Genomic DNA, 26,561 nt, shown 5'->3' with positions numbered 1-26,561 from the left:
AGATGACCTCTTGTTCAGTCATTGGCCAAAGGGGCCCATGGATCCTACCAAATCATAACACACTATTGCTCTCTACAACCTGACATCACTGCCCTGTTGCTGAAGACAATACTTACTTATGTTGTCAAACATGGAGAAGGCAAACTGGTACCCAGCTAGAGGCTTCACCCCGGATTGACTAGCATTCATGATGCTAGAAGGTATCTGCATGCTACCATGAGGAGAAATATTCCCAGCTGTAAACCCTGCAACCTACAACAGTGACTTTTCTGAAAGAAACCCTGGTGTAAACTTGGCACAATTGCTGTGGGAATGACCAACCCTCCTCCCCTTTTTAATGGATTTAAGGCTCACTCCTTGAGGTGGAACCCATATCTGACACTGCTAAAGTGGCCAAGAATCTGAGACTGGGTAGGTCATGGGCCTTAGGGGAAAACCTAACACTATTATTATGTTAAAGGAACATAATATGTAGCAATCAAATGACTCTTAATGATAGACTGCTGCACCCGTGGATCAGTGCCTTGCTCCACCCTTATCAGAGAAGCTTCTTACTGAAGTAGGTGGAAATTAACACAGAGATCTGCAACTGGACAAGAGAGTGAGAGGTTTTGGAACCCTCAGTCCTAAATGGGGTGTCTTCACCAAAGCCTCAAGGCTCAGAGAGAGATGCAGCAGAGGTAGTGGCAAGCTTGTAAGAGCCAGAGGTGATGGCCAACTCCAAGGAAAAAGTGTCTTCAATCACAGTAGGACTGGTGGCATCACAAGTTCGAGTCAGATGGGGTCCCAGCACTGAGAGGGGGAAGTGGACATGGGGTTTCACCCCTAACCAAGAAACTATTTGCAAGATGCCCTTTGGCAAAGGGAAATCAGGTTTTTCTAATGGCATGTCACTGAGCCTATCAACCACACTCCAGAGCTGGTCTCATGCCCTAGGAGTAGTTGGCCAACACAAAATGAATTTTTTTGTCTTGTTTTGTTTTGATTTTTTTGTTTTATTTGCTTGTTTTGTTTATTGGTTTTAGTTGTAGTTGTAGAAAAAACAAAGTTGGGTGGGTAGGGAGGTGGGGAGAATCTGGGAGGAGCCAAGGGAGAAAGAAAAACATGATCAAAATATATTGTAATGATTAATCCATGTAAATCTATTAAATGGGTAACAATTTATTAAGATATAAATTGAGGCAATATACTCACAGTTACAGAATGGAGTAGACAGCAGAACTTGTCCTCTGATCTGACCAGGAGCAAATCCACCTGGCAAGCAGGAGCAGGGAGAAGGGGGCTGTGTCCCTTTTCCGGCTCCTTATCAGAGGTCACATACAGTGGCAGGAAATGGCCATATAGCCCTGAGTCATGGGTGGAGCAAATACCACTATATTTCCCCTTTTTGTTTAAATAAGGTTCTAATCTTAATGTAAACTATGTAGAATAATAATTATCAAGGGGTTGGGGATTTACCTCAGTGGTAGAGCACTTGCCTAGCAAGCACAAGGCCCTGGGTTCAGTCCTCAGCTCTGGAAAAAAAAAAAGAATAATTATCAAGTATTGTCCAGGAAAAAAAAAGGATAACATAAACAAAAATGGAACTACAACCAACAAGAATAACATCAAACAAGAAATACATATTAAAATCCAGAGAAGTCTGGAGCATAGGGTAAATGGCATGTTACAGAGATCATTCAAAAAGGTGTCCTGTCCTAAAGAACCTAGATCTAATAATATGTTCTAGCTAAGGTACAAGAAGATTGTAATTATAACTGTTAGTCTTCAATCCCATCAAAGACCTGAGAAGGAATATAATAATACCTAAGAAACGGGAGAAGGACGAAAGCAGCTTTCAGGAGTCTTGTGAGAGTAGACCAAGACAGCTGGCAGCCTGGACAGTCACCTAAAGTTTCTCAGCATCGTTGGTGCATTCAAATTGGCTACAGGCCTAGAGTATCTGACAGATCATTTTTCAGAAGCAGGTATTTTGAAAGACTATCTTACCCTGTCTTGTCAGAGTTGAGTAGTCTCTTTTCCTTGTGTCCCACTCATTCAGAAGGGATAGTATTCATACTGTCAGCAGTTGAGGCAAGGGCAGTTCTTTGCCCAATAGGCCATTTTGTGCCAAAAGAAGACAAATTTTCAAACGGAAATGTCTCAGAAGTCCAACATTCTCTCAGGATCAGATCAGTGCTGCCAGGAGCACGTCAACAGAATTCTAAGTTATCAAAACATTTAAATGCCATATTCTCTAGGTCTATGAAGTGTTCGAAGATTACCTATCCATCTGACACATGTTTCTGTAAGTCTGGAGAATCTAACATAACTATAAAAATGATAAGCATAGGTGACTATAAATCTGTAGGTCTTATCTACCTAAATAACCTAAGAACTAAGGCTTTACATAAACAAGGTAAACAGTCTGTAAGCAGATGTACCATATAAGGACAATGACCTCAAAATTATGACAATACACAAAATAGCTTAAGCAGAGGTAGGAATGTATAGTGCAATATGACAAAATCCTAAAATATATATCAATATACAAAATATCCTAAACAGAGGTAGAATATACATATGTTATGACAAATATAATTTTACATTTGTAACAATATACAAAATATTTCAAACAGGAGTAGGAATATGTGTACAATACAACAAATATAGTTTTGTATTTGTATCAATATACAAATTATCTTAAATAGGAATATAAGAATAGTTTACATTTGTATCAATATACAAGAATCCATATCAGTGCAAATTATCTAAGGCTGATATTTTACTGAATTAGTTTACTAGTAAATACAATAATCTAACTTAATATCCTATACCTATCCATTCCCCTTTTTCTTTTCTAAAGGAGAATGCTGAGTCTAAATTTTATTGTTCCACCCTCAACCCTATAACCATCTATACATAATAACCCTGAGAAAATGAAACACCTGGGAGAGGCTCTCCTCTGGGCTGTACAGCCCAGGGTCATGGGCAGAGCAAATACCACTATAATATTGTATAAAAATGTTCTCTAATTTAAAAATCCTACTAATTTCTGACAACCTAGCTTCTCTTTGCTTGTATTCTTGACTGAGAAGTATCCCTAAGAGAAAGAAATATGATCATCAGCAAACCTTATTTTCAGCCCTGACTGTTCCGTTCCCTATCTATCTATCTATCTATCTATCTATCTATCTATCTATCTATCTATCTATCTATCTTTCATGAGGCAGGGTCTCACTCTATAGCTCTGGCTGGCCTATAACTCAACTATGTAGATTACTTGCCTCTGTCTCCCAAGTGCTGGGATTAAAGGCATGTGATGCCTTACTTGCATCATTTCCTTTCTTGTTTGCGTCTGTCCATCTTCCTGCCTCCATCTTCCTCCGCTCAGACTCTGCTTTCTGTATCTCCTGTTACATACCAGCTACCCCTCTCTGCTCTTCCCTTCCATGCCTATGGTCCTTCTGGGCAGGTTCCCTGTTGATGTCAAGTACAAGGCAAACTTTTGATGAAGGGCGGGTCAGAGAGGGGGCTAAGGAAACTGATTCATCAGACACAAGAGGGACATCTATGCTGTGTCACCCAGTGCCCAAGCCATGGGCATGATGGTGGTGGTGAGGACAGAGGTGAATGGTACTTTTGGGATCTGTATTTATTACGTGGTTGAAAATCCACACTGGATAAGGCCAAGGAGAGAGAGCTTGGAGATGCTGCTCCCCTGGAGCAGCGGAAGGAAGGGAAGTTATTAAGGGTGACAGAAGATCTCAGTCTCTCTAGAGTAGGATGGGTGAAGTGACATTTCCGGTAGGCTGGAGTAGGTATGAGGGTCCAGGGTACAAGGAGGAATCCTGGGCCCTAGGAAGAACTGAGAAAGACTAGTGGCGAGCTTGTCATGCTTCTATTGTGCTTTGAGTTTAGGTCCTTGTGTATAAAATGGAGCCATGGTATTGGCATTGTAGGGAGGGGAATAAATGAGAGTATATGGCAGGGGGTGGGGTGGTGGTGGCTGCACTCTGTCCTACATGGTCATCGCTAGCCTCAAGTTGCACACCATTGAACGATGCGCTTTCTTGAGCTCACCCAGAGTCTTGGCTCTCTGCCAGAGAGTGTTTTAAGACCTATACAACTGGCTGTCTTTGATTTCTCCTTTTCCTGCCCTTCAGAAACCCCACAAGGCCAAAACGCCTGGGTTTTATTCACACTAATGAGGGTGGAGTTCACAGGCTGCCTGGTTTTTGCTCTGATGGCATGCTGCAGCAGTTTTCCCAGGGAAATCCTACCCCCTCCCCCTTAGTCTGCAGGAAGCCTGGGCCAGCTAGACAGCAGAGCATCTGGGACCCAGTGGGAATCCCACAGGAGGGAGCTTGGGTAGGGAAACCAGAATAAATCAAACCACATGGAAGAGTGGAGGCTTGCTGTGGGAGTGGGTGACTTGGCTCCTACACAGATCAAGTTGAATGTCTTCATCTCTTTCCCACCATAGGCTCTATTCTATTTAATGTGGCAGCGTCTGGGACAAAGGTAGCGCATACCATATGTCTCAAAGCAATTAAAAGTTCCATATGACTAATAAACTTATAAAACATTCTGTCATCCAGACTCGATACTTTATTACACTAAATAAAGTAGATTAAAATTCATGGATTTTAATGACAAGGGCAAAAAGTATCCAAGCTAATTAAATACAATAGTCCTTAGATATTTCTGAGTTGCTGGATTTAAAATATGTTCTCCTATGCATGTATTCTGTTTTCTTAATTTTAGCAATTGTAATGGCTTTTAAAAAAAGATTATTCTATTATGTGTATATGTATGTGTGTGTGCGCGCGTGTGTCTCAGTGTGAGTGTGTGTATGTACATTTGTGCATGTGAAATGACTTTGGAGACCAGAAGAGGATGTCAGATCCCCTGGAGCTGGAGTTAGGGAAGGTTGTGAGTCTTTTGATGTGGGTGCTGGGAACTGAACTTGGGTCTGTTGAAGGAATAACAAGTGCTCTTAACCACTGAACCATCTCTCTAGCCCTATTATATTCTCATAATTAGTATTTTAAAATAGCCTATGGGTAACTGCTCATGGATGACTTAAAAAAATTGGTTTCAGTTTCAAGAAACTCTGCTCTGATATGGGACCATTTCCAGTAAGAATTTTAAAATGATGCTCAGCTTCACAAGTCAACGATGCATGTGACCTTTGACTTCGATGTCATAGTCACGTGTAACTATTGCTACCACAGAAACATGACAAAAGTATTTCTAATGCATTACACGAAAAATCCATGTAATCTTCAACATTTCTTATCTAAATTATAGATGTTTCTTGATTTATTGTTTCAAACGGTTATTTCTGGGACAGACATTATAATGTATTCTGGAAGGCAGTATTGGCTCATTTTTTTTTCTCAACACCTTTCAATCATGCAAGTGTTGACTTACAAGATCCTAAGGCTAGTCTATATTGTAGCATGGCATGAAGGTGAGTCTTGGCTGTGTAAAAACATTTTTAATTCACTGTCTTATTCTATTATTCCACTTCAATATAGAATATCCCTCATACACACTTTTTCTGTGAATTTCACACTTGTTTTTACCTAGGAGAAGGTGTTTTCTAAAACGTATATATAAAAAATGTTTTAGTCCCTTCAAAGTAAGTTTGATACATTTAGATGCCCTTGGTTTTTGTGCTATCAATAGTAAATGAAAGCTATAATAAATAATCAGTACCCAACACCTTCCTTTCTATGAAGACCACATTCTTTTTTTTTTTTTTGGTTTTTCGAGACAGGGTTTCTCTGTGTAGCTTTGCGCCTTTCCTGGAACTCGCTTTGGAGACCAGGCTGGCCTCGAACTCACAGAGATCCGCCTGGCTCTGCCTCCCGAGTGCTGGGATTAAAGGCGTGCGCCACCACCGCCCGGCTGAAGACCACATTCTTTATGTGGTTGAGGGTGTTTCGTTTTACTTAATTCTTCTAGTGTGTTTTCTATCTTGTCTGAATTTAATCCCATTAACATTTTGTCAGCAATAGCATTTAGCATCTGAAAGTGAAATTTGATGTTTCCCTAAATGTTTGATGTTTGAGCAGATCCACAAAAACTTAGTCTTTATGTTCCTCCCTCAATTCCCCCCTCAAAAAAAAAAAAAAAGATACAGAGGCACAGTTATCACTATGTCTCTTAGTAAATTCGAGCTGTGTGCTATCTGTGGGCAAAAAGTATTTCTGGGTTTCTGGCTGAAGCCAGTGCCATGGCTGTAGGCTTACCCAGATCATCTTGATAAATTATCTAGATAACGTTCAGAGGTGACAGTTGTTTCCTTCAAATGCTTTAAGAAGTCAAGGATGACCTTGGAATTCTGATTCTCCTGCCTCCTTCCTCCATTTTCCATGACTAGGATTACAGGTTTGGTTGAGTGTTGGGGTTCAACCTCGGGGGCTTCATGCACACTAGGTAAGCATTCTACCACTGAGCTACATCCCCGTATATGTATCTGCTTGGAGTAGGTGTCGCCATGCTCCAGCTTTGTGACAGTCAGCAGGCTCAACTCCAGAGGCCAAAAGAGCTACAGAGAGCAGATGACTAATGGCTGTTTGCAGAGCAGATAGTACAAGAAACAAAAAGAACCCCCCCCCCCCCATTCCCTTACTTCCACCCTACCAGGGAAGCCGCAGCCAGCCTGCAAGGTAGTGGTGACAGCTGACCAGACTGACACTTTCTTACAAGTGTCACTACCTCTGCAGAGACGTAGACCTTTTAGTAACTTTCAGCACCTCAGGGTTCTTCCCCTCCCCTACAGATTTGGCAGCTCTTCCTTGATTGGTTGTATTTTTTCACCTTATTTGCATACTCACACTCAGCCATTCAGAGTCCGCTGGCACTCTATGAATTCTGGCTTGTCTAAGGCTGCATGAATTTCGAAAAGATGTGTTTTGGGGATTTGTACTGCTATTCAGTGTTGGCTTTTCTTTTCTTGGATGAGTACACTTGACATTTGCTGGTTGTTTTTTAAGCATTGCCTAATTCCTGTATTTCCTTCTTCATTTTCTTTGTGGATCTCAATGTTAAAAGTGGGTTATTGCAAACCTTTATGAATACCACATTGTAATCTCTTTCTCCCACAGATCCTTTGATATTTGTCTTCTATATTTATAGCTGCTAGGTTGGATGAATACATATTTACCATTGGCACAGCCTCCTGACTAACTAGCTCCTTCATATTGTATAATGTCAATAGGCATCTCTTCAAACAGTGTGAACATTTCTTTTGTCATATACAGCTACCTTGATCTCTCTGGTTCCCATTCGGGTGTCATGTTTCTCCATGCTTTGTGACTATATATCCTTGGGAACAAAGTGAGTCTCTTGTATGCATATGTCTTTGGGCCTTTAACAATTCATTTACTTGGGTTGGTCATGGTGGTGCATGCCTGCCTTTAATATCAGCTGGACAGAGGCAGGCAGATCTCTTTGAGTTCAAGGCCAGCTAGGAAAACACAGTTGGGCCTTGTCTCAAAAACAGAAAACAAGATAAGATTCCATTCATTCACTGAGTTTTTATTGGGGAATTTAATCCATGTATACTCAAGACAGTTATTGTTAGTTAATGTTAACTGTTTTCTGGTTCTTTTATAAATATGTTATTTCTCTTTCTTTTGTGGTTAGATGCATTTTGTAGCTTCGAATTCTTTTGATTTTTCTTCTGTTTCTGGTACAGATTTTTGCTTTGTGGTTACCATTTTGTGAGAATTATTCAAAGCTGATAACATTCTAAAGTTAATTGCCTACATCTGTATGCTTTTATCTCCCACTCCCACATTTTAGGTTTGATATCAGAATTCCCATCACTCTGTAATAGGTACCCCTTGAGAACTTTAGCTGAGTCATAAATTTTTCCCCTATTTTAGACCTCATACTAGGGTTGAAATTGCTTTATATACCCCATTGTACCCCATAATATTCTGCCATTGTCTTGTGCTTTTGTGGACTTTATGAGTTCACAGGCTTTTGTTTGGACTTAAAAGTATTCCCTTCAATTTCTATAAGCCTGGGCTGGTAATAACTCTTCAGCTACAGACTACCTGGAAGCATTTGTATTCTCTCTCATTTTAGAAAGACAATTTTCATGGGTAAAACATTCATGGTTAGAAGGATTGTATTTTTTTTTTGCTTCCACACATTGAAGATATTCTCCCTCTGTCTCTGGCCTGCAGACAGTTTCTGATGAAAAAAATCTGTTGGTAATTAAACTGTTGACTTTTTATGTGATGCTTTTCTTATCTCTTTCTGTTCACAGAATTTTGGTTTTGATCTCTCCTTCTCCCACCCCACCCCACCCCCCGGGTGTGTGTGTGTGTGTGCGCGTGCGTGCGCGCGCGTGTGCACGCGCAGACCAGAAATCATTATGAGCTCTTTTCCTCAGTCATGTTCCATCTTAGTTTTTTTCTTATTTGTTTTGGGACAGGGTTTCACTGTGTAGCCATGGCTGTTCTGGAACTTGCTGGGTAGCCCAGACTGACTTCAAACTCACAGAGGTCCACCTGCCTCTGCCTCCCGAGTGCTGGGATCAAAGGCCTGTGCCACCATGCCCAGCCACGTTAGTTTTTGAAACAAGTCTCAATGAGCTTGCAGCTTTCCAATTTGGTCAGATTAGCCAATCCACAGGCCCTAGAGGGCCTCTTGTTTCCACCTCCCCTGCACAGGGATTATAGGTGCTCACTGCCATGCCTGACTTTTTACATGGGTGCTTGAGACCCGAACAAAAATCCTCATGCTTGTGAGGCAAGCATTTACTAAGTCCCATCCCCAGTTCCTGGATTGGATTTGTAATAGTTTGGATGCTCTAGGTCTTGGTGAACTAGTTTTGGGGTTCAGTTTGGATCTCTGTACTTCCTGTGTCTAGGCTGATGTCTCTCTTCAGATTAGGGAGTTTGGATCCTTCACTTCTTTCTTTCCTAATGTTTACTGAACATTCTCATTCATCCTCCCTTACTCCCTCCTCCTCTCCCTATTCCTCCCTTACTTCCTCCCTTTCTCATTTCCTCCCTCCCTCCTCCACCTTTCCTCCCTTCTCTTCCTCCCCCTCCTCCTCTCTTCAATCCCTTCCTGTTTTTCTATGTATTTCCCAACATTTGTTTTAATGCTTTTGTTTGTATAGTCTTGTAGTTCACGGAACTTCTTAAAGAGAACGTTCTGAACTCTTTATATCACAGACCTCTTTCTTTGGGTCTGGAGCTGGAGCTTTGTTAGCTGCTTTCGTGGGTGGCATTGACTTCCTGAGAATTTATAACCTTGCATCCTCATACTGGAACCTGCAAGCGAGAGAAAACGGTCCTCTCCTAAGCTCCCCTTGGGGAATAACTGTGCTGGAAACAAACTAGTTCAAATACGTGGCAGTATCCTGCATCCCATCATCCCTACAAAATGACAAGTTCTGGAGGCAGCTGAAAGATTTTGTGTTTTGCAGCCAGGCCCCTCAAAGGACACTGCTGGGAAGTCTTCTAGAACAAGGGCTGGAAGGGAGCCTAGATAGATAAGGAAACCCAGGACCTCAGAGGTTAAAGGCTGGCCCAGGTCACGGCAGCAAGTTGACCACTGGTGGCTTTAGCATGCAGCTGAAGAAGATGGTCATTGGGAAATCTGGGGTTCTGTGGAATGTGAGGCCCTGAGTCCGTGATGCTGGTTTAAGCACATCCTTCTAATTGCTACACAATCAATACATTCTTGATGAAAGCAATGACTTTCTAGGCATTGGTCCTGCTTGAGCCTGGGGACTTCTCAACCATCATGCTGGGCTCCCTCCTGACACCAGACTGCTCAATCATACTGCCTTAGAGTCCCTGAAGGCCCACTGACCAAACTTCCTAATCTAGTTTGGGGGATCTGGTCTGAGGATCAGTCCAGGTTTTGGAGCTCTCTTCAAATTCCAGCACTGATACTTGTATCTAGGTGAAAACAAATTGTCTCGTGTACTGTGTAAAAATGTGTGTAAAGTGTGCACCATACAGTGATGGCAGATACTTAAAAGAATGGCTAGATTTAGCATACCTATATACATTAATGTACCTATATACATTAAGCTCCATCAAATATTAGTTTTCCAGTCTTTCCCCTCAAAACTACAGCTGCAAAGGGACTGAATCATTCCCAAGAGCAGGAGTTAACTTCCTCTACCCTGCCTAGTGCAAAACAGTTATTTCTCTTTTTCCACTTTTGTGTATGGTGTGCATGTGTTTGTGGACACACTCGTGTTGTGGTATATGCATATTCAGACTGTGAGTTGATAGCGGAATCATACCCGATTTATTCTTCAGCCTTATTTATTGAGAGAGGGTCTCTCAATCAAATCCGGAGCTCAGCCACCTGGCTAGTCTCACTAGCTACCTTGGTCTGGGGGTCCTCTGCTCTGCCTTCTGAAGCTAGAGTTATGGATGATGAGCTGCCCCCACCAGGCATTTATGTGGGTTTCTGGGGATCTGAACTCTAGTCTTCATGATTGGCTCAGCAAATGCTTTAACCACTGAGTAATCCCCAGAACCCAAGACAGTTTTATTTTTTTAAAGGTACAAAGGTTATAATTTTATTTTTTAAAAGTTTTCTTCCTTTGGTGAGAAAATAAAATAACTCCATTTAGAGTGAATATATGTGCTATATTTTAATTTTTTTCTATTTTCTTTTAGGTTGTTTCTCTAGACCTCAGTTTTAATGTGGCCTCCACAGATCAATGAGGATTGGAATGTGGCCAAGAAATCAGGATAAACATGCTGGTTTGACTGGTTTGGAAGCGGATTTTAATGGAGATGAAAATGTTTATCAACTAAACACAGGTACCCCCAAAATACAAATCAAAATATCATCTTCAGCTGCATAGCAAATATGATTTAAGAATTTAACATCATTTGATCACGAGCGTAAATATAAGTTCACCATAAATAAATGTCAATTCATTGTACAAAAATCCCCCAACAACTCTTAATACAAATATGGTACACATTTGACAGTTCCTGAAACAGAATTCTTTAAAACATTTTAAAATCTAAGATTTTTTTTCTTGATTTTTAAATACATAAAAAAAAATCAAAAAGGCTGGGGGGACAAGGACCACTAGAGAGGAAAGAACATTGAAGTTGTCCAGTATCCACGGACAAGTGCTGAGGAAACATGAGCCCCACCCTCAAAGGGAGGACCTCATTTTATTGGGATCAAATCTCTTGAGAAAGTGACTCTTCCCAGAGGGTCAACTTTTGGGGTCATGAGTGCAGGGTGGGAGGGATGAGCTGCCAGAAAGGCCAACTTATGAAGGGAATGGCCCCAATCTCTACAGAGCAAGGATGGAGGGCTTCAGACTGCCTCTAGAGTGTAAAATCTGGTAATCTCAGAGTCAAGTACTCGTCCCAGCCAGGACTGAAAATCTGGAAGGTGGACTCTGCCTCTGGGGTAGATCTATGGTCATCAAAGGAAACAAAAGGTGAGACTAGGAAGTGACAGTGCCAGACAGGAGGACTGACTAGTTTCCATTTTGAACCACGCCCCTAAACTACCAATGATGCCGGTTCTTGCTTAGACTGCAGAGCCTAGAACAGGGGCTCTGAATCTGTGGTGTGCAGTAGAGTAGATCTTCTGGCCCTCTTCCCAGAGATTCTGACTTAGTACGTCAGAGGCATGTCCAGAAATGAACACTCAAGTGGATGGCCCTCAAGGGTTCCAATTTACATGGCCTCACTGTGGAATACATGGCCGCGTGTCTCAAGGCACTGTATACACATCTCTGCTGTTCTCCGTGTGGTTAAACATGGTGATGGATGTCAGTCATCTTCCTGGGGGAGGGGATGGCTAGTCCTCTCTCCTCTCACTTTCTCACTGGGTTGGCAGAGTACCTATAATCCACTTCCTATGTTTTGGGGGCTCAGAATTATGGCCTCCCTCTGCAAGTCAGATGACTAGCTCTGTATGGAGACATGGCCATCTCCTTAAAGATCTCCTACAGGTAGAGATTCTGCAGGGGCATTTTAGTTAGTCTGGAAAGTAGAAGTTAGTAACACCCCTGTGAGAGAATCTCTACCCTAGCACTGAACATGTGTAAAAGGAAGGGACCAGGAAGTTGAGAGCAAAAGAATAAAAGGTTCCAAGCCTTTCAGCAGCTGACATGATGAAAATTCCAGTTTGCTCAAAGACGACGACTTTTGCGGGGGTGTGTCTTGGGATTGAAAGCTTGTTGACAAGCAGTTTTCCTCCTTGCCTCCCTGTCTCCAAGATGGTGTAGGTGTCTGTTGAAGTAACCCCTTAACATGTTCCTTCATGTGGGATTTTCTTGGATGAGGTCCTGTGTTAAGAACTCACTAACTGGGTCGCTGGCTAATGGTATGTGTTGTGCCATGGCCGACATGTCCATTACCCATGTGGTCCAGTGCTAAGCATCTGCATGAGGAACAGGGGTGCCTCATCTTCCCACCCTGGTGACAAGGCCTAACATCTCTCCTCTGGGATCTGAAGTTTTGGCCTGTGCCCACAGGGTTGCTTCTACACGGTAGGCCTGGCTGCTTTCTTCACCTACTCCCACTCACTGTGATATGGTTTTGAAATCCTTTTCTTCTCTCTAGGACTGGTCTGCAAGGAGGGTCTAGGGTGGGTCTTAGGAGACTATAAAAGATCCTGGCCAACATCATCTATTGTCTTGACAGTCCGAAATCTCTTCCTGGTTCACCAAGGGTCAAACCTTGTTGATGGAATCCCTAACATCTCGACCAGGGAGCAATGTTACCAGTGAACTGGAGGGGGAAGCCACAGAACACAGGCCAGTAAGCTGAGGCACACGATTGGGTCAGGCAGATCCCTCTGCTATGGCTACACTCTCTTCTTCTTAGTCCCTAAGACTACAGTGCTGGATCACATATGGATACTGGGTAGGGGGTTATGATGTTGGGAGGTGGTCTTGGAAGCAAACACAGATGGGGTGGGGAGCCGCAGGATAGAATCATAGCTCTTAGATATAGTCAAGGTAAAAAAAAAAAAAATAAGAAAACACACACTGCCCTGTGTTTTTGTTGTTTTTCATTTACACTATGGAAAACCCACCATGGAGATATCACAGGAGAACATGCAGGAGCCCAGCCCTTGGGAGTGGTGCAGATGTGTTGGGGAGGTTTTCTTTTCCTTCTAGGCCAGTTCCACACACTGTCAGCTGGACCTGCTGCAGGCTGACCACCGTGTTTCCTCTCCTGCTTCTCCTCCTCCGCCTCCAGGTTGAAGGTCTGCGGGACTGTCTGCCTAGCAGGTGGTGGCCAGTGACTGGTGGATTGGGGGCTGGAAGCAGCGCACGTGCTCCACAGTGGAGCTGTCTGTCTCCACGGACTTCATGTACTTGTTCAGGATGGCAAAAACCTCATTGTTCAAGATCTGGTACTTCCTGATGCGGTCAGCCATCTTCTTCAGGGGCTGTAGAAGGATGAGGATGCTTAGATTAGAATAGGAATAAAGGAGGGGGCTGGAATCCAGGTTCTTGGTGTCTCAATGGTCATATTTCCCTTTTTAAAGGTCTTTTCTATGGTTCCCAAATGCTAAAGGTCACTGATAACCTTTGCAAGTTTCAAAGCTTATAATAAAGCTACCATAATCAAAATAGCACAGTACCGTCATGAAGACCAATGAGATAGAACTGTATGGCTAGAAACACACTCTTGTGTGTTGAGTCAAACTATTGAACAGGAAAACAAGACCATCTGAAGTATGGATGTATCAGAGGCAACCTTTTCAATACATGCTGGGAAAGTTGGATACCAACATGCAGAAGAATATTGAACCTTATTTTATACACTGTATACAAGAATAAGTTGGAAATGGATAAGAGATTTCAGTATGAGCCAAACCATGATGTTCTTAGAAGAAAGCACAGGAATAACTCCTCATGATGTTGGATTTGGCAGCCAATGCAGAGTGAAATGGGCACTTCAAGTGCATGAAAGGATATATACCATCAATGGAATGGAAGGATTTGTAAAACAGGTAAGACGTTGTTATTCTGAATACATAAAGTGCTGTGATCCAGGTTCAGTAAGATGGCTCAAGGCATAAAAGCATTTGCTGCCAAGCCTGAGGGTCTCAGTTCGATTCCCAGACTCTACATGTTGGGAGGAGACAACTGACTCCAGTGAGTTGGCCTCAGACCTCCACACATGGCACTGTGGCAGGTAGGTTTCTCTAAACATATATGACTGTACACAAAAGAAGTAAAAATATGAAAAAAAATTAAGCAGCAATTAAAAAATCGGGGAAAAGACTTAAAGACATTTCTCTACAGCAGATATGTAAAGACCCAATAATATATGGGACTTTGGGTTCTTGAGTGTTATTGGTGGGAGTGTAAATGCATCCATCAGGAAAAACAGTATGGCCATTCCTCAAGAAATGAAAGAGAATTACTAGATGGCCAGCACTTAGACTTCTGAGTGTATATTCCAAAGATGTGAAAAGAGACTCAGATGGCCGCCTAAGCTCACAGTTCACTGTTATTCCCAATCACCAAAGGTGAATGCAACGCAAGGCTCCACCAGTGGACTGTGTTTTGCATAAGATGAAATACTAGTTAACCATAAAAGAATGGGATTCGGACCCACTGTAACACGGAGAAGTCTTACATAATAAGCCAGTCATAACATGACAGACCCCTTTACAGAAGGTACACAGAGTCCATAGGTTTAGAGACACACAAAGAGAAACGGTAGTTACCAGGGACTGGGGAGCTGCTTAAATGGACACAGAGCTTCAGCAGGAGAAAGTAAAAATGCTTGGGACATGATGGATGTTGGTTGCAAGACACTGTGAGGGTATTTAATGTAACACTGAACTGTATACTAGGAAATGGTTAGTTACCATGACCACCACCACTCTTAAAACCCGTGTGTGTGTGTGTGTGTGTGTGTGTGTGTGTGTGTGTGTGTGTGTGTGTGTGTGTGTGTGTCTCCTTCTCTCATCTGGCCCCTGGCCGTCTCCGCTGTGCTAGACGCTTGTCTGTATGCCTCCGTGCTGTGTGGTAGTTGCTCCCTGTGTCTGGAATCCATCCAGGCCATCGCCCCATGTGCTGCCTGCCATCCCACACCTAGCCCAAGTCCCAGCTCCTGTGAAGACCTCTGATCTTGTCTCCACCCCTGCTGTCTAGTTTAAGGGCTGCTTTCTCACAACACCCTTCCTCTCTCCCGGTGCCTGGCATGACTCTACCGTTCAGCGTGCTGTGGGAATGAGGGCTAGGACTGGCAGGGACTGCCGGAGACCGGGGAGGGACATTTGAGACCAGGAGTCCAGGCTGGCTTTTCGGGGCGATCCGGTCTATCACAACATGTGACTTGCAGGCCCTTTCCAGGCGGCCCCCCAACTTCTGAGGGTCTGTCCATAGCCGTCGCCCCCCCAGAAGCATTTCCCCCTTTTCCTCCCCGAAGCCAGCCTGTTGCCAGGCCTGGCTTCCCCGGCCGGCCACGTCTGCTCACCACGTTCTTAATGATCTCATCCTTCCCGTCCTGCCTTTGCACTTTCAGCAGATGGTAACAGAAGTCGAACAGGTCAAAGCGCCGCTGCTGGCCCAGCAAGACGACGATGGAGCAGCCTGCCCAGTTCAAGCCGTCCCCGAAGCACTGCCTGGAGGCGGGGGGAGGAAGAGGTGGGAAGCGGAAAGGGGCCCTCTCCAAGGCTGGCAGGACGGCTGCTGAGCGGGCCTGCCCTTGGGTGAAGACCTTTCCTTTGTTTTTTTTTTTTTTTTTTTTTGGTTTTTCGAGACAGGGTTTCTCTGTGTAGCTTTGCGCCTCTCCTGGAACTCGCTTGGTAGCCCAGGCTGGCCTCGAACTCACAGAGATCCGCCTGGCTCTGCCTCCCGAGTGCTGGGATTAAAGGCGTGCGCCGCCGCCGCCCGGCGACCTTTCCTTTGTAAAGTAGGGACAAGGAAGTCCCGAGGGTGGGTTTTTTTGTAGTTTCCAGGGACTTTGGTTATGTTAGGGAGTCCTTTCAACCACAGAGGGGCGTTGAGCCCAGAGTAACAACCGTCCGCTGGGAGGAAAAGATGACTTTACAAAGACCACCACCAGACTGTGTGCGCACACACGCGTGAAGGCTGACGTCGGGTCCTGTCCTCAGTCACTCTCTACCTTATTTTCCTCAAACGGTCTCTCCCTAAATTTGGCTTGCCAATGCAGTGTGAGACTAGCTGGGCGATGAGCTTCCAGGCATCCCCCTGCCTCAGCTTCTGCAATGTCAGGATTCTAGGTGCATAAGGCCTCACTTGGCTTTTCTGAAATGTGTATTTTTAACCATGTGTCTGTGCATGGATGTGCAGGTGCCCACAGAAGGCAGAGGCCGGTGGCAACGGGTCCTCCTAGGTCTGGACTTGCAGGCAACTGGGAGCCTTCTACAGTGGGTGCTGGGAGCTGAACTCTCATCCCCTGCCAATAGCAGTACAGTGCTCTTAACCACTGAGCCATCTCTCCAGCTCCTCCCTTGGCTTTTAAACATAGCTTCTGGAGAGTAGAATTCTGGTCCTTCGGGCTTGCCCTGAGCCGTCTCGACTCTAACTAGCCTTTGAGACTCACATGGCGGGCCATAGGGATCAGATGCTCCTCATACAGGAGGCCCAGAGAATTCATGGGGCTTTCCTAAAGCCCTACTGTGGGCCTCGATTCCCAGGAGACGTGGAGGACTGTAGGGTCACCCTTATGTCACTTCCCCTGTTCAGAAGTTAGTAGCCTAGCCTGCCCTGGGTAGGTCCCCTGCGTCTCTGTCACAGGGTTGGAAGGACATAGCCCCACAGCTTGCGGGTCTTTCTCTTCCCATTCCAGAACTACTTCCTCAGGAAACCCTGCTCAGTCCCTCCCCACCCCTTCCTTAACTGCTGTTGGTTCCAGAAGGACCAGCTGGTCACTTTTGCCGCCCTACCCTCAGCAAGAAGCTAGATGGGTGCAGGAAGGAGGAGGGGACTCTGTTCCTCTTCTCTCCGACAGGACTGGGAGATCCAAAGTCTCCTCTTTTCCTAAGAGTGGCGTTTGGCAGGGGTGAGGTGGAGGGTGAGGTTCCCAAGGCTGACATTCATGGGGCCCTTTCTCAACATTCACTCTTGAGCTCCAGTTCTGCTGACAGACATTTACGCACTGTCTGGACTTTCTGTTCCCCTGCACAGATCCCATCCCAGGGGATCAATTCTTGTCCGAGAATTCAGGTCTGACACCTCACCCAGCTCCATTCTCTGGTGTCTGCATCCTGCCCCATGTGACACCTTGACATATGTGCTTCCATATTCTCTTTGTACCTTTTAACCTCTGGAGGCCAAGAACAGTCCGCTTTTGCCATGCCCAGCACTGGCACCACGACCAGTACGTTTTCTCTGACTGTTCATGCCATCTCAGTCCCTGTTCTTTCTGGCTAGCCCTAGGCATCCCAGCGGTGAGAGAAGTGGAGGGGCAGGTAGCTGGGGGGGTGCACTTACTCAGCTGTGAACTCGTTGGTCCCCACAGGGATGCAGTAGACAAACTGCATGGCACTCCACAGCCGGTGGAATTCGACACATTCGTCCACATGCATGACGCCATTGGTGGGTGGCGGGCCCCTCCAGATGGGGTCCTGCAGGTAGCTCCGAATTCGGGTCAGGATGACTTCGAACATGGACAGGCCACAGCAGAGCCGCTCCTTGGTCAGCAGGTCACCTTCCCGAGCGATGGCGATTTGCTGGGATGGGAAGGGATTAAACCTGACATCCACCTCTGAGATCCCATCTGCCCCACCTCCACTGGAGAGCCCCGGTGCTAGCCACATCTAGAACTTGTTCACCAGGACTGGTTACCCCGCCCAGAGCAGGGCACTCACTGGCTGTAAGAAGAACTTGAGGGCATGGAAGCCTTAGGGTAACTGTCACTCATGGCAAGTAAAATCCAGGCACCCTCAGTAGAAGACTGATTTTTACATGAAAACATACTGGTTTCAAAGGTTGGTTGGGGCTGAGAACATGGCTCAGTGCAAGTACAAGGATCCAAGTTCTGTCTTCCAGAACCCATGAAAAGCAGCCAGGCATGATGCATGTGCCTGTAATCGAGGCTCTGGAGAGGTCATGATGGCTAATTGGGTACACACAAGTCAGAAGCAGTCCTATTTATAATGTAACACTACTAGTGTGTGGCACACCGGGCTCCTGATGAGCAATGACTCTGTTCAATTCTACGGGCACATTATTATTTCTATTTCACAGACAAAGAAAACTGAGGCTCAAAGGTATAAAGCTTGGATTCTGCTCAGCGTAGCTCAGATCTACAAGTTAAATTAGGAAGTGAATTCGGCAAGTTGGAGAAAGTGACATTACTACAATCCTATCAAACACCAGCACAACTCCACAGATGAAGAGAACATGCGTGGGGAGTGTGTGTGTGTTCATGTAGAAAACAGTTTAGAAGGAGTCAAGTTAGGCGTGGGTGCAGATGGGCTGGGGAAAATGGGTGAGCTTTTCACTTTTAAAATAATTTTATACAGTGGAATGTGCTAGGAGCGTATGTTACCGTTTTAAAATTTGCCACTGACTTCACAGAGTTATTTTCTCTTGTTAGAAACCCTTCTTTGACAATGGTGAATGGTCTCTATTAGTAATTCAAACAGGCTTCTCATCTGGTCCTGGCTACTGTGGATCGAGTAATCAGACAGGCACACAGGCACATCAAACACACGACCGTCTTGTGCAACTGTCTGTGCTGTGAGTGAAAACATCTAAGAGCAAAGGTGCTGAAAGCCATCTGCAAAGCACATATTAAAATCTGAGGTCAAACTCGGGTCTTCTCGTCTGGGAACAAAGCTAAGGAGAGCTGGCTAAGACAGCCAGATTCACAGGACACACGTGGGATCAGCTCCCAGTGGGAGGATGGGTTCTGGGGGAGGACAGCGCATTCTGTAGTGGGGCCGGGAGGTACCACCTGACCTCTCCCTCAATACTCTCTTCCTTGGAGACCTTCCCCTCCCCCGCAAAAAAAAAAGGGCAGCCTCTAAGTAAATCCAGGGAAGGAAAGGAGTCGGGAAGTACAGCCTGTGATGAACCTGGGCCATGAGTGTGGTTGTCATGGCAACCACACAATGAAAAGGCCTTGGAAGAAAATGAGTTGGAGAAGAGTTGGTGGACGTACGTACGTTTAAAACACAAAGGGGAGGGCGCCCTGATTCATGGCGCATCAACTTGATTCCACAGGCTGACACAGAAGACCACTCAAGCTGCCCCAGGTAGCTAGAAAAAAGCACTCGAAGATACCTTAAACCTGGTACTTGATTCTGTTCTGCTCAGCTCTCCACATGTTAAGAACAATTGTCTGATACCCTGGAGATGCTCAGTAAACAAAGGACCCATGTATGTTCTCATCAGCAAAGTGAGAGACTTCTGGTATTCTATTAATCTGTTGTCTGTCTGTGCAGGCAGCCTCTGAGAATCCTAGTTTGCGGGTGAGTGGGGAGAAATACTGGCAAATGACTTTACAGAGCCCGCGGCTTCACCTTCAGCTCCCCATCCATCAGAGACAATGGAAGGGGCTTTGTCCCCTTCCTCTGAAGTTTTCACCCCTCCATTTCTTTCTGTGACCCGTAAAAGTAATATGCATTCACTGGGTAAAATTTAGGGGAAAAATTTAAATAACATATGAGATAATATTTCACTTATCCCATTACCCAGAGCTGAGCTTTCTTAAAATACAAATTTATGAATATGTATACATGCATGTATATAACGGATTATCTATACTACGTTTTCATTTAGCACATCTCTAATTTAAACACTCATTTCCATAATACATTCAGTGCCATGGTCTTTAGATGCCTATCTAAAAACAGCCTCTGATAAATGTCTTCAGTCCTCTACCCTTGCTGGTTATTTTAAGTTGTCCATAAATCTTTAGTGTTGGGGACAATCCTAAAGTAATTGCCCGTATACCTAACACTCTGTGAACATTGTCATGTTGGATAAACCCTAGCTGGTGGGGGCGAGGGGTCAGAGAATGTAATTACTTTAAAAGGATAGTGAGTCTCAACAAAGCTGCCCCGATAACTTCCCAGGTGAAGCCCATTCCTGTACCCCCACCAGTCAATGTGCTCTAAAGAAGAAGGCCGTTACCAAACGGAGAGATGGAATCTACCTTGACCTCAGGGTATGCGCTTCAGATTGCTGGCAACGTTGAACTTTTTCTATGTTTGTTGACTTTTTTTTTTTTTAAATGTGAGTTTTCTTTGCCTTTTTGTGTGTGCAAGTGTGCTTTGCCTATGTGCATGTATGTAGAGGTCAGAGGTCAGCTTCAGGTACCTTTTTGTTATTAATTTTTTTCCAAGACAGGGTTTCTCTGTGTAGCCCTGGCTGTCCTGGAACTCACTGTGTCTAACAGGCTGGCCTCGAACTCACAGAGATCTGCCTGCCTCTGCCTCCCAAGTGCTGGGATTAAAGGCGAGCGCCACCACTCCCTGGCTGTAGCTTTGGGTACCCTCATCTGATCTCTGCTTGCTTTTTGAGATAGGACCTGTCACTGAACCAGAAGCTCACTGTATTGGCTACACTGGCTGCCAGTAAGCCCCCAAGATCTGTCTGTCCCCTCCTCTATTGCTGGGGTAATAGGTGTGTCACCACCCGTGGCTTTTACATGGGTACTGGGGATCCGAACACAGGTCTTCATGTATGCACGGAAAGCACGTCACCCTGTGAATGATCATCCTACCCTCATTTTCTTTTTACATTAAAAAAAAAGGCCATCTAGTGCTTGACGCAAATGTGCTGGCTTGTGGCTCGTTGTCATGTATGGAGGATGATGCTGAAGATAGATCTTACATGAAATACCTGATCACATGCATGGCTTCTCAATATTCTTTTCTTTGGCCCTTTGCATCTTTTGGAATTCTGATTTATTCTTTAATAGTCAAGAAACGCAGACCCTACCACACTGTGTGTGTAAATTCGCTAGCTTTCCTGCACACATCCGTGAGGTCAGGCTTTCCTGCTGTTTCCTCTGTAACATTCAAAAGGCAGAGCCCTGAAAGTGCGGGCAAACTCAGAGAACAGACAGGAACAACTACAATGAGACTCTGGGGAAGAAAACATGGCACACAAGGATTTTTACTAAAGGGGATATCAGCAAAGACACCTTCTTTCCCTGATGAGTGGCTCGACCCTTTGTCAACCTGGGAATGATCTTCCCAGCTGTCAATGGAATAACACAGTCTAAAGGATACTAATTTTAAAAATGTAGGCCAGCTAAGGAGGTGAAACAGCTACCACCCCATTTCATAGATGGGAAAACAAAGGCAGAGAAAGAAAATGTTTCATGTGAGACTATGTGATACTCCAGGGTAGAGCTACGACAATGGTGCTGGCTGAAAACCAGGTCACCTCAGTTTGTTCAGAAACAAATGCAAACACCACAGTGCTCAGACTTCCCTGCTTTAAATCTGCCATGACGGTTGCCTGTCACTGACCCAGACACCACACAAGATCCGGCCGAGAAGATCTAGTGACCAGCTTCAGTGTTTACAACTTGTTAGCATTTCTTTGGCCCATGGGCTGATGAAGTTGTATTTATTATGTGTGTTGTATGTATGCATTTAGTGTGCGTGTGTACATGTGGTTTGGCACATGTATAGAGCTCAGAAGACAACTTGCAAGAGTCCGTCCTTCCCTCATATGGCTGGGATCAAGCTCAGCCCGGCAAGCTTGGTATCAAGTGCCTTTAACCACTGAGCCATCTCACTGCCCCCAAGTTCTACTTTTTAGTTTAGTTTTCTTTTTCACATTTTTATCTGCACACATGTACCTTGATCCTACCCTACAATCTTTCCTCCAGCCTCCTTTCCCAGTCCCTAGTGACCCCTGAGTCTACTTTCAGGCTGATCTGACTGTAGTGTTGGGGTATCCTTTGAGAAGTGGGCAACTTCTCGAACTGGCACGACCTCACTCACTGGGCTCCTGTTTGTCAGAGACTGACTCAACACTGGATAAATTGGTATTTCTATCAGTCCCGAGGAAATGGTGTGCACCAGAATGGGGAAGGAATGCACAGCCGTGAGTAGAAACCCATGCCAAGCCCCCCAGGCTCCAGAAGATGGATTCTTGCAGGATGACACCCTGGGAGCAGCCGGCACGCCACTGGCTTGGAAGATTTCTCCCTAAAAGGAAATCCTCTTTGAAGATTTCCTCTGTTCAACTTCTGCTGCCAAAAAAATGGAAAGACTCTCTCCAGTGTCTGAATTCTCTATGAGCCCAAGACCCAAATGCCTCCTGTGTTTAGTCACCGTTTGCAGTGGGAGCCTGATGTGGGTAGCTTCTCAGTTTGACACGTGTGCAGGTGGGGCTCGGCATCGTGGAGAGTGGCTACCTCTTGCCCTCTACCGAGAGTGTGGGTTCTTCTGACTATGGGGATGACCCCAGAAGGGAACACGAGTCCAAGGGTGGCTTTAAATCCTGAACTGCTCTAATAGTCAGTGTGGCCAGCAACACAAAGCAGCTGGGTTACGTGTACGGTGTCTGGTGCCACCTCATCCCTGCCTACCTCCAAATGGGAGGCTCACTTAAATCAACTGGAAACAGAAATAGACATTTGGGAGTCTCTCCCCCTATTTCACTTCTGTCCCGCCTCCCTATAGAATCTCAGTGCTCTGAAGGCAGGAGTCCTCCCTACACAATTCGGTGTCCACAGTAACTGGTACCATTTTTCAAAAGTTCATGTTTACAGATTCAACATGAGCCCAGGTAACTTTGAAGATATTAGAACATTATAAATAAAACTCAAATTGCCTTTGATTCCTCGTCCTCCCAACCAGTCCCTACCTCCACCTTTCTTCAGAATTTACCATGGTGAACTGGTGTGCTGGATAGTTTTATATCGACTTGACATAAGCTGAAGTCATCAGTGAGGTGGGAACCTCCATTGCGAAAATGCCCGCATAAGGGCATGGTCTTAATTAGTGGTTGATAGGGGAGGGCCTAGTCCATGGTGGGTGGAGCCATCCATCCTAGGAATTGGTGGTCCTGGGTTCTATAAGAAAGCAGGGGTGCTCACCAACCTAAGACAGAGCGCCTGTGTGGCCTGGGCAGGCATCTCCCTGATGGGTAAGGTGACCTGCTGATGTCCCATGCAACCTAAGTCAGAAGCTCATTTTTTAGTAAAAGGGGGACCTGTAGGGCCCTGGCCCCCATTTTGGGTAACTGTTGCCTTGCTTGCTGACATTGACCTTGATATCCTCCCTATGCTAATTCCCTGCCCGGTTCCACCCTCCTGAATGCCTAAGGGAAGTTCCTTGTCTGTGTATCCTGCATATTGGGCGTTAACAGCTTAGATGCAATATTGTAAAACATCCGTAGTGAACCTCTGCCCTCCAGGGTTCTCCCATTGTGCTGTAAGCCTGTATTTAAGACCTCCTCCCTCCTTCAATAAACAGCATTCGGCATTCAAAAAAAAAAAAAAAGAAGAAAGGCTGAGCAAGCCAGTAAGCAGTACCCCTCCATGGCCTCTGCATCAGCTCCTGCCTCCACAGTCCTGCCCTGACTTCCTTCTTTAATGATAAACAAGGATATGGAAGTGTAAGCCAAATCAACCTTTCCTCCCCAACTTGCTTTTGGTCATGGTGTTTTGTCACAACAACAGAAACCCTAACTCCAAAAATTGGAACATTCTGGAAGTTTTCAGGGGACATTTTACTTACATGCTTTTGGTATATGAATGTTTTTGAAAACCCTATGTGAAATGTAACTTGAATTTAAGATCTAGCCACATTGATTGATGCACTTTAATTTTTCCTTTCTATTATTATGTATTTAACAATGCTGCATCTTCAAGTACAGAGTACTTATATAAAATGCCACATTCTACTGAGCTAACACCTCAGACAAACCAACCACAGGACCACAGTTTCTCCTGATCTTGAGTTTGAGAAAAATATCTAGATGTGAACTGTAGACTCAGAGTATGTGAAATTCTAATTTTGATAGTGTTACAGAATTCTTGGTACCTGGCAGGGATGTGATAGTTTCCCTATCTGTAAAATGAGGAATTTGGGCCCCAAATACTCCATTCTTGGGACCCTTTGGGCCCATGACATGGGTTGTACCTGAGGAGTTCCCAGCCGTTCTATCAGGGGGACCAGGTGAAGTGGGGCGTACTTGGCTTCCAGACGCTTCATCCGGACTTCTAGGCGCTCCCCCTCTGCAGAAGGGGCAAAGGAACAGAAAGTGAGTGTGTGACCAGAGGAAGAAGACTTCTCAGAGGACCTGATGCTGTCACCGTGTCTCCAAACTAGGATGGAGTGTGCCGAACTTCCTCCTTGGTTCTGGAGCCTGCGATGAGAATTCATTAATGAAGGATTATCCCCCTGTGACCTTGAATCTTTGGATCAATAATGGAAGTATATGTCTAGTGAAATGGGGAGTTCCCTCTCAATTGAGTTTGAATCAAGGCCAGATTGAGTTGCACAGTAAGGCTAGCTTCGAAGGAGCAAGGCTTGGAGTACTATTTCCAATCCCTTCATGATTCCACAGGCATCCCAAACATGAAACTCCTTCCTGGATGACTGCAGTCTGAATTCACTGGGATGGACTGGGGAAGTGTGAGGACCTGAGTTCAAATCTCCAGAACCATATAAAAGCTGGACAAAGTGCATGTGCCTGTAACCCCAGCACCCCCACAGTGAAGACGAGAGGTAGACGCGGGAGACTTCCTAGAAGTCTGCAGGCCAACTAGCCTGGCACACGCAGCGGCAACCAACCAGGAGACCCTGTTCCAAACAGACTGGGAGGTGACGATGACATCTGAGGTGGTCCTGACTTCCAGGTGCAGCCTACCGCACACGTGTGTCCATACTTACACAGTATTTTTTTTTAAAGGTGAGCATGAATTCACACGGAAGAGGGCTGTCAGCGCTGGTGGTGGTTTCTTACCTTTGATGTAGACTCTGGGCAGAATGTTTTGGAAGGGTGCAGCATGAAGCAGATCACAGACTTCCTCCTGAGACTGCAGAGAAGAGGGAGGGACAGAGAACAATTTTCACCTCAGATTAGAAGGATTTCCTTCCGAAAATCTCGGCCCCAGCTCTGCTGGCGCCAGTGCTCATACTCTGGGTATTCTCTTTATTGGCAGTGTGATCCTGGTAACTAATTGGCTTCTCGGAGTCGATTTTCAAAATGAGAATGAGATCAGAATGTGGTTCACTGGGTGGTTGTGAGGACAGAGAATTCAGAACCTATAGCCAAGTCCCAGCTCATGAGAGCTCTACACATCTTTAGCGTCATCTTACAAGGACTTTGCTGATGAGGTAAGGTGAATGAATGATAGAGGGACCAGACAAAGCTGAGAGCTACCAGACTCTGGTTGGTTGGCGATGAGTTCTATAGGATTAAAGAGGATCTCTAGGACACAGTAGGGGGTGGGGAGGGGAAGACGTCTCAGTGGGTAAAGTGCTTGACCTAAGCTTGATCCCCCCACATAGGTAAAATGCCAAGTGTGGTCATTTGTGCCTGTAATCCCAGCAACGGTGAGGGCAGAAATAGGCAGATCCCTGGGGCCCCTGAGCGAGCTACCTTACCCCCAAAATAAGGTGGACTGCTCTCGAGGAATGACATCTGAGGTTGGCCACTGGCATGCGTGTGTGCGCCTGCATGTGTGTGTGTGCACACATGAGACACTTGGATCAATCCTGCCCTCTGTTAATCCAGAATGACTGGGCAAAGGTCTGTGTCTGGATTAGTTTTTGTCACCTTAGCCACTAACCAATGACAGAAGAGAAACTAGAACCTAGGTCAGACAGCTTTTGATGGGAACAAGTAAGACATAAGAGCACATTTACAAATAAAAGGAAGTCTATACCACGGTGTTGGGAGGACAAAGTTGGTTAGGACTAAAGGGAAGACATGGCTAACAGGCTTAATGAGCAGCCTCTGGTGGTTGACTTCAGCACGACGCAGGGAGAGCGGCTAGGGACAGGCCTCTACTTGTCTCCCTCTTCTTTCAATTGTGGGCACTGCGTGACATGAGACCCCGGATGCATTCGAACTTTAACTCGTAAGAGATAGAAGAAAACTCAAGATATGGGTGCTCTCGGACTTCCTCCACCCCAAGTATGGATGGAGCTCTCCCATCCTGGGCATCTGAAGAGCAGCAGTGAGATGGGAACCCTGAAATACATGCCTGAAAACTGTAGATCAGTTCACATCCCTTCCATCCCCCACTTTCAGCGTCCCTGCACGTGATGCTTTTGACTATCCCTCAATGTTGATTTTCTCTCTCTTGTTTATCTTGCCGGCTCCCATCACTTGATAATACTCAGTACCCACAAATTATCAACCCTTCGCTTCCATCCAGACAGCTACTCGGCCCTTGCTGGAGTCCTCACTGGGCTGTTCCTGTCCGGCCCTCTAAGGCTGACTGTCTCCCCTCATCCTCTGCCTGGCTTGCTCACGGAATGGGACATGAATCTTCCTTCAGTTCTTCACCTCTCAAGTGCAGTGAACTTCTGTTTGGTTGGCCCATGTCTCCTGACTCTTTCCTCACTGCCTACTGTAATACTATTTCAGGGCCGTGATGAAGTACCTCTGTTTTTATCTTAGTCCCAGCAATAAT

General features: G+C 45.3%; 1 protein-coding gene across 4 annotated transcripts in view; it reads right to left on the bottom strand.

Annotated features, from left to right (window-relative positions):
* Positions 1-10,746: 10,746 nt before the first annotated feature.
* Positions 10,747-26,561, bottom strand: part of Cyfip2 (cytoplasmic FMR1 interacting protein 2) — a 121,533-nt gene continuing 105,718 nt past the window's right edge. For all 4 annotated transcript variants that reach the window (XM_052758355.1, XM_052758353.1, XM_052758356.1 and 1 more), the window contains 5 exons: positions 24,884-24,956; positions 24,058-24,152; positions 17,435-17,673; positions 15,453-15,600; positions 10,747-13,407 (listed from right to left, as the gene is read on the bottom strand). In XM_052758355.1, coding sequence (XP_052614315.1) covers positions 13,240-13,407; positions 15,453-15,600; positions 17,435-17,673; positions 24,058-24,152; positions 24,884-24,956 — 723 coding nt within the window. In that variant the 3' untranslated portion in view covers positions 10,747-13,239. The remainder of the gene's footprint in view (positions 13,408-15,452; positions 15,601-17,434; positions 17,674-24,057; positions 24,153-24,883; positions 24,957-26,561) is intronic.

This window comes from Peromyscus californicus, unplaced genomic scaffold (assembly GCF_007827085.1).
Source record: "Peromyscus californicus insignis strain IS unplaced genomic scaffold, ASM782708v3 Scaffold_3__1_contigs__length_106647218, whole genome shotgun sequence".
Taxonomy (NCBI): Eukaryota; Metazoa; Chordata; class Mammalia; order Rodentia; family Cricetidae; genus Peromyscus; species Peromyscus californicus.
The sequence above is the reverse complement of the archived record's forward strand: the minus strand, read 5'-3'. Positions and strand labels throughout refer to the sequence as shown.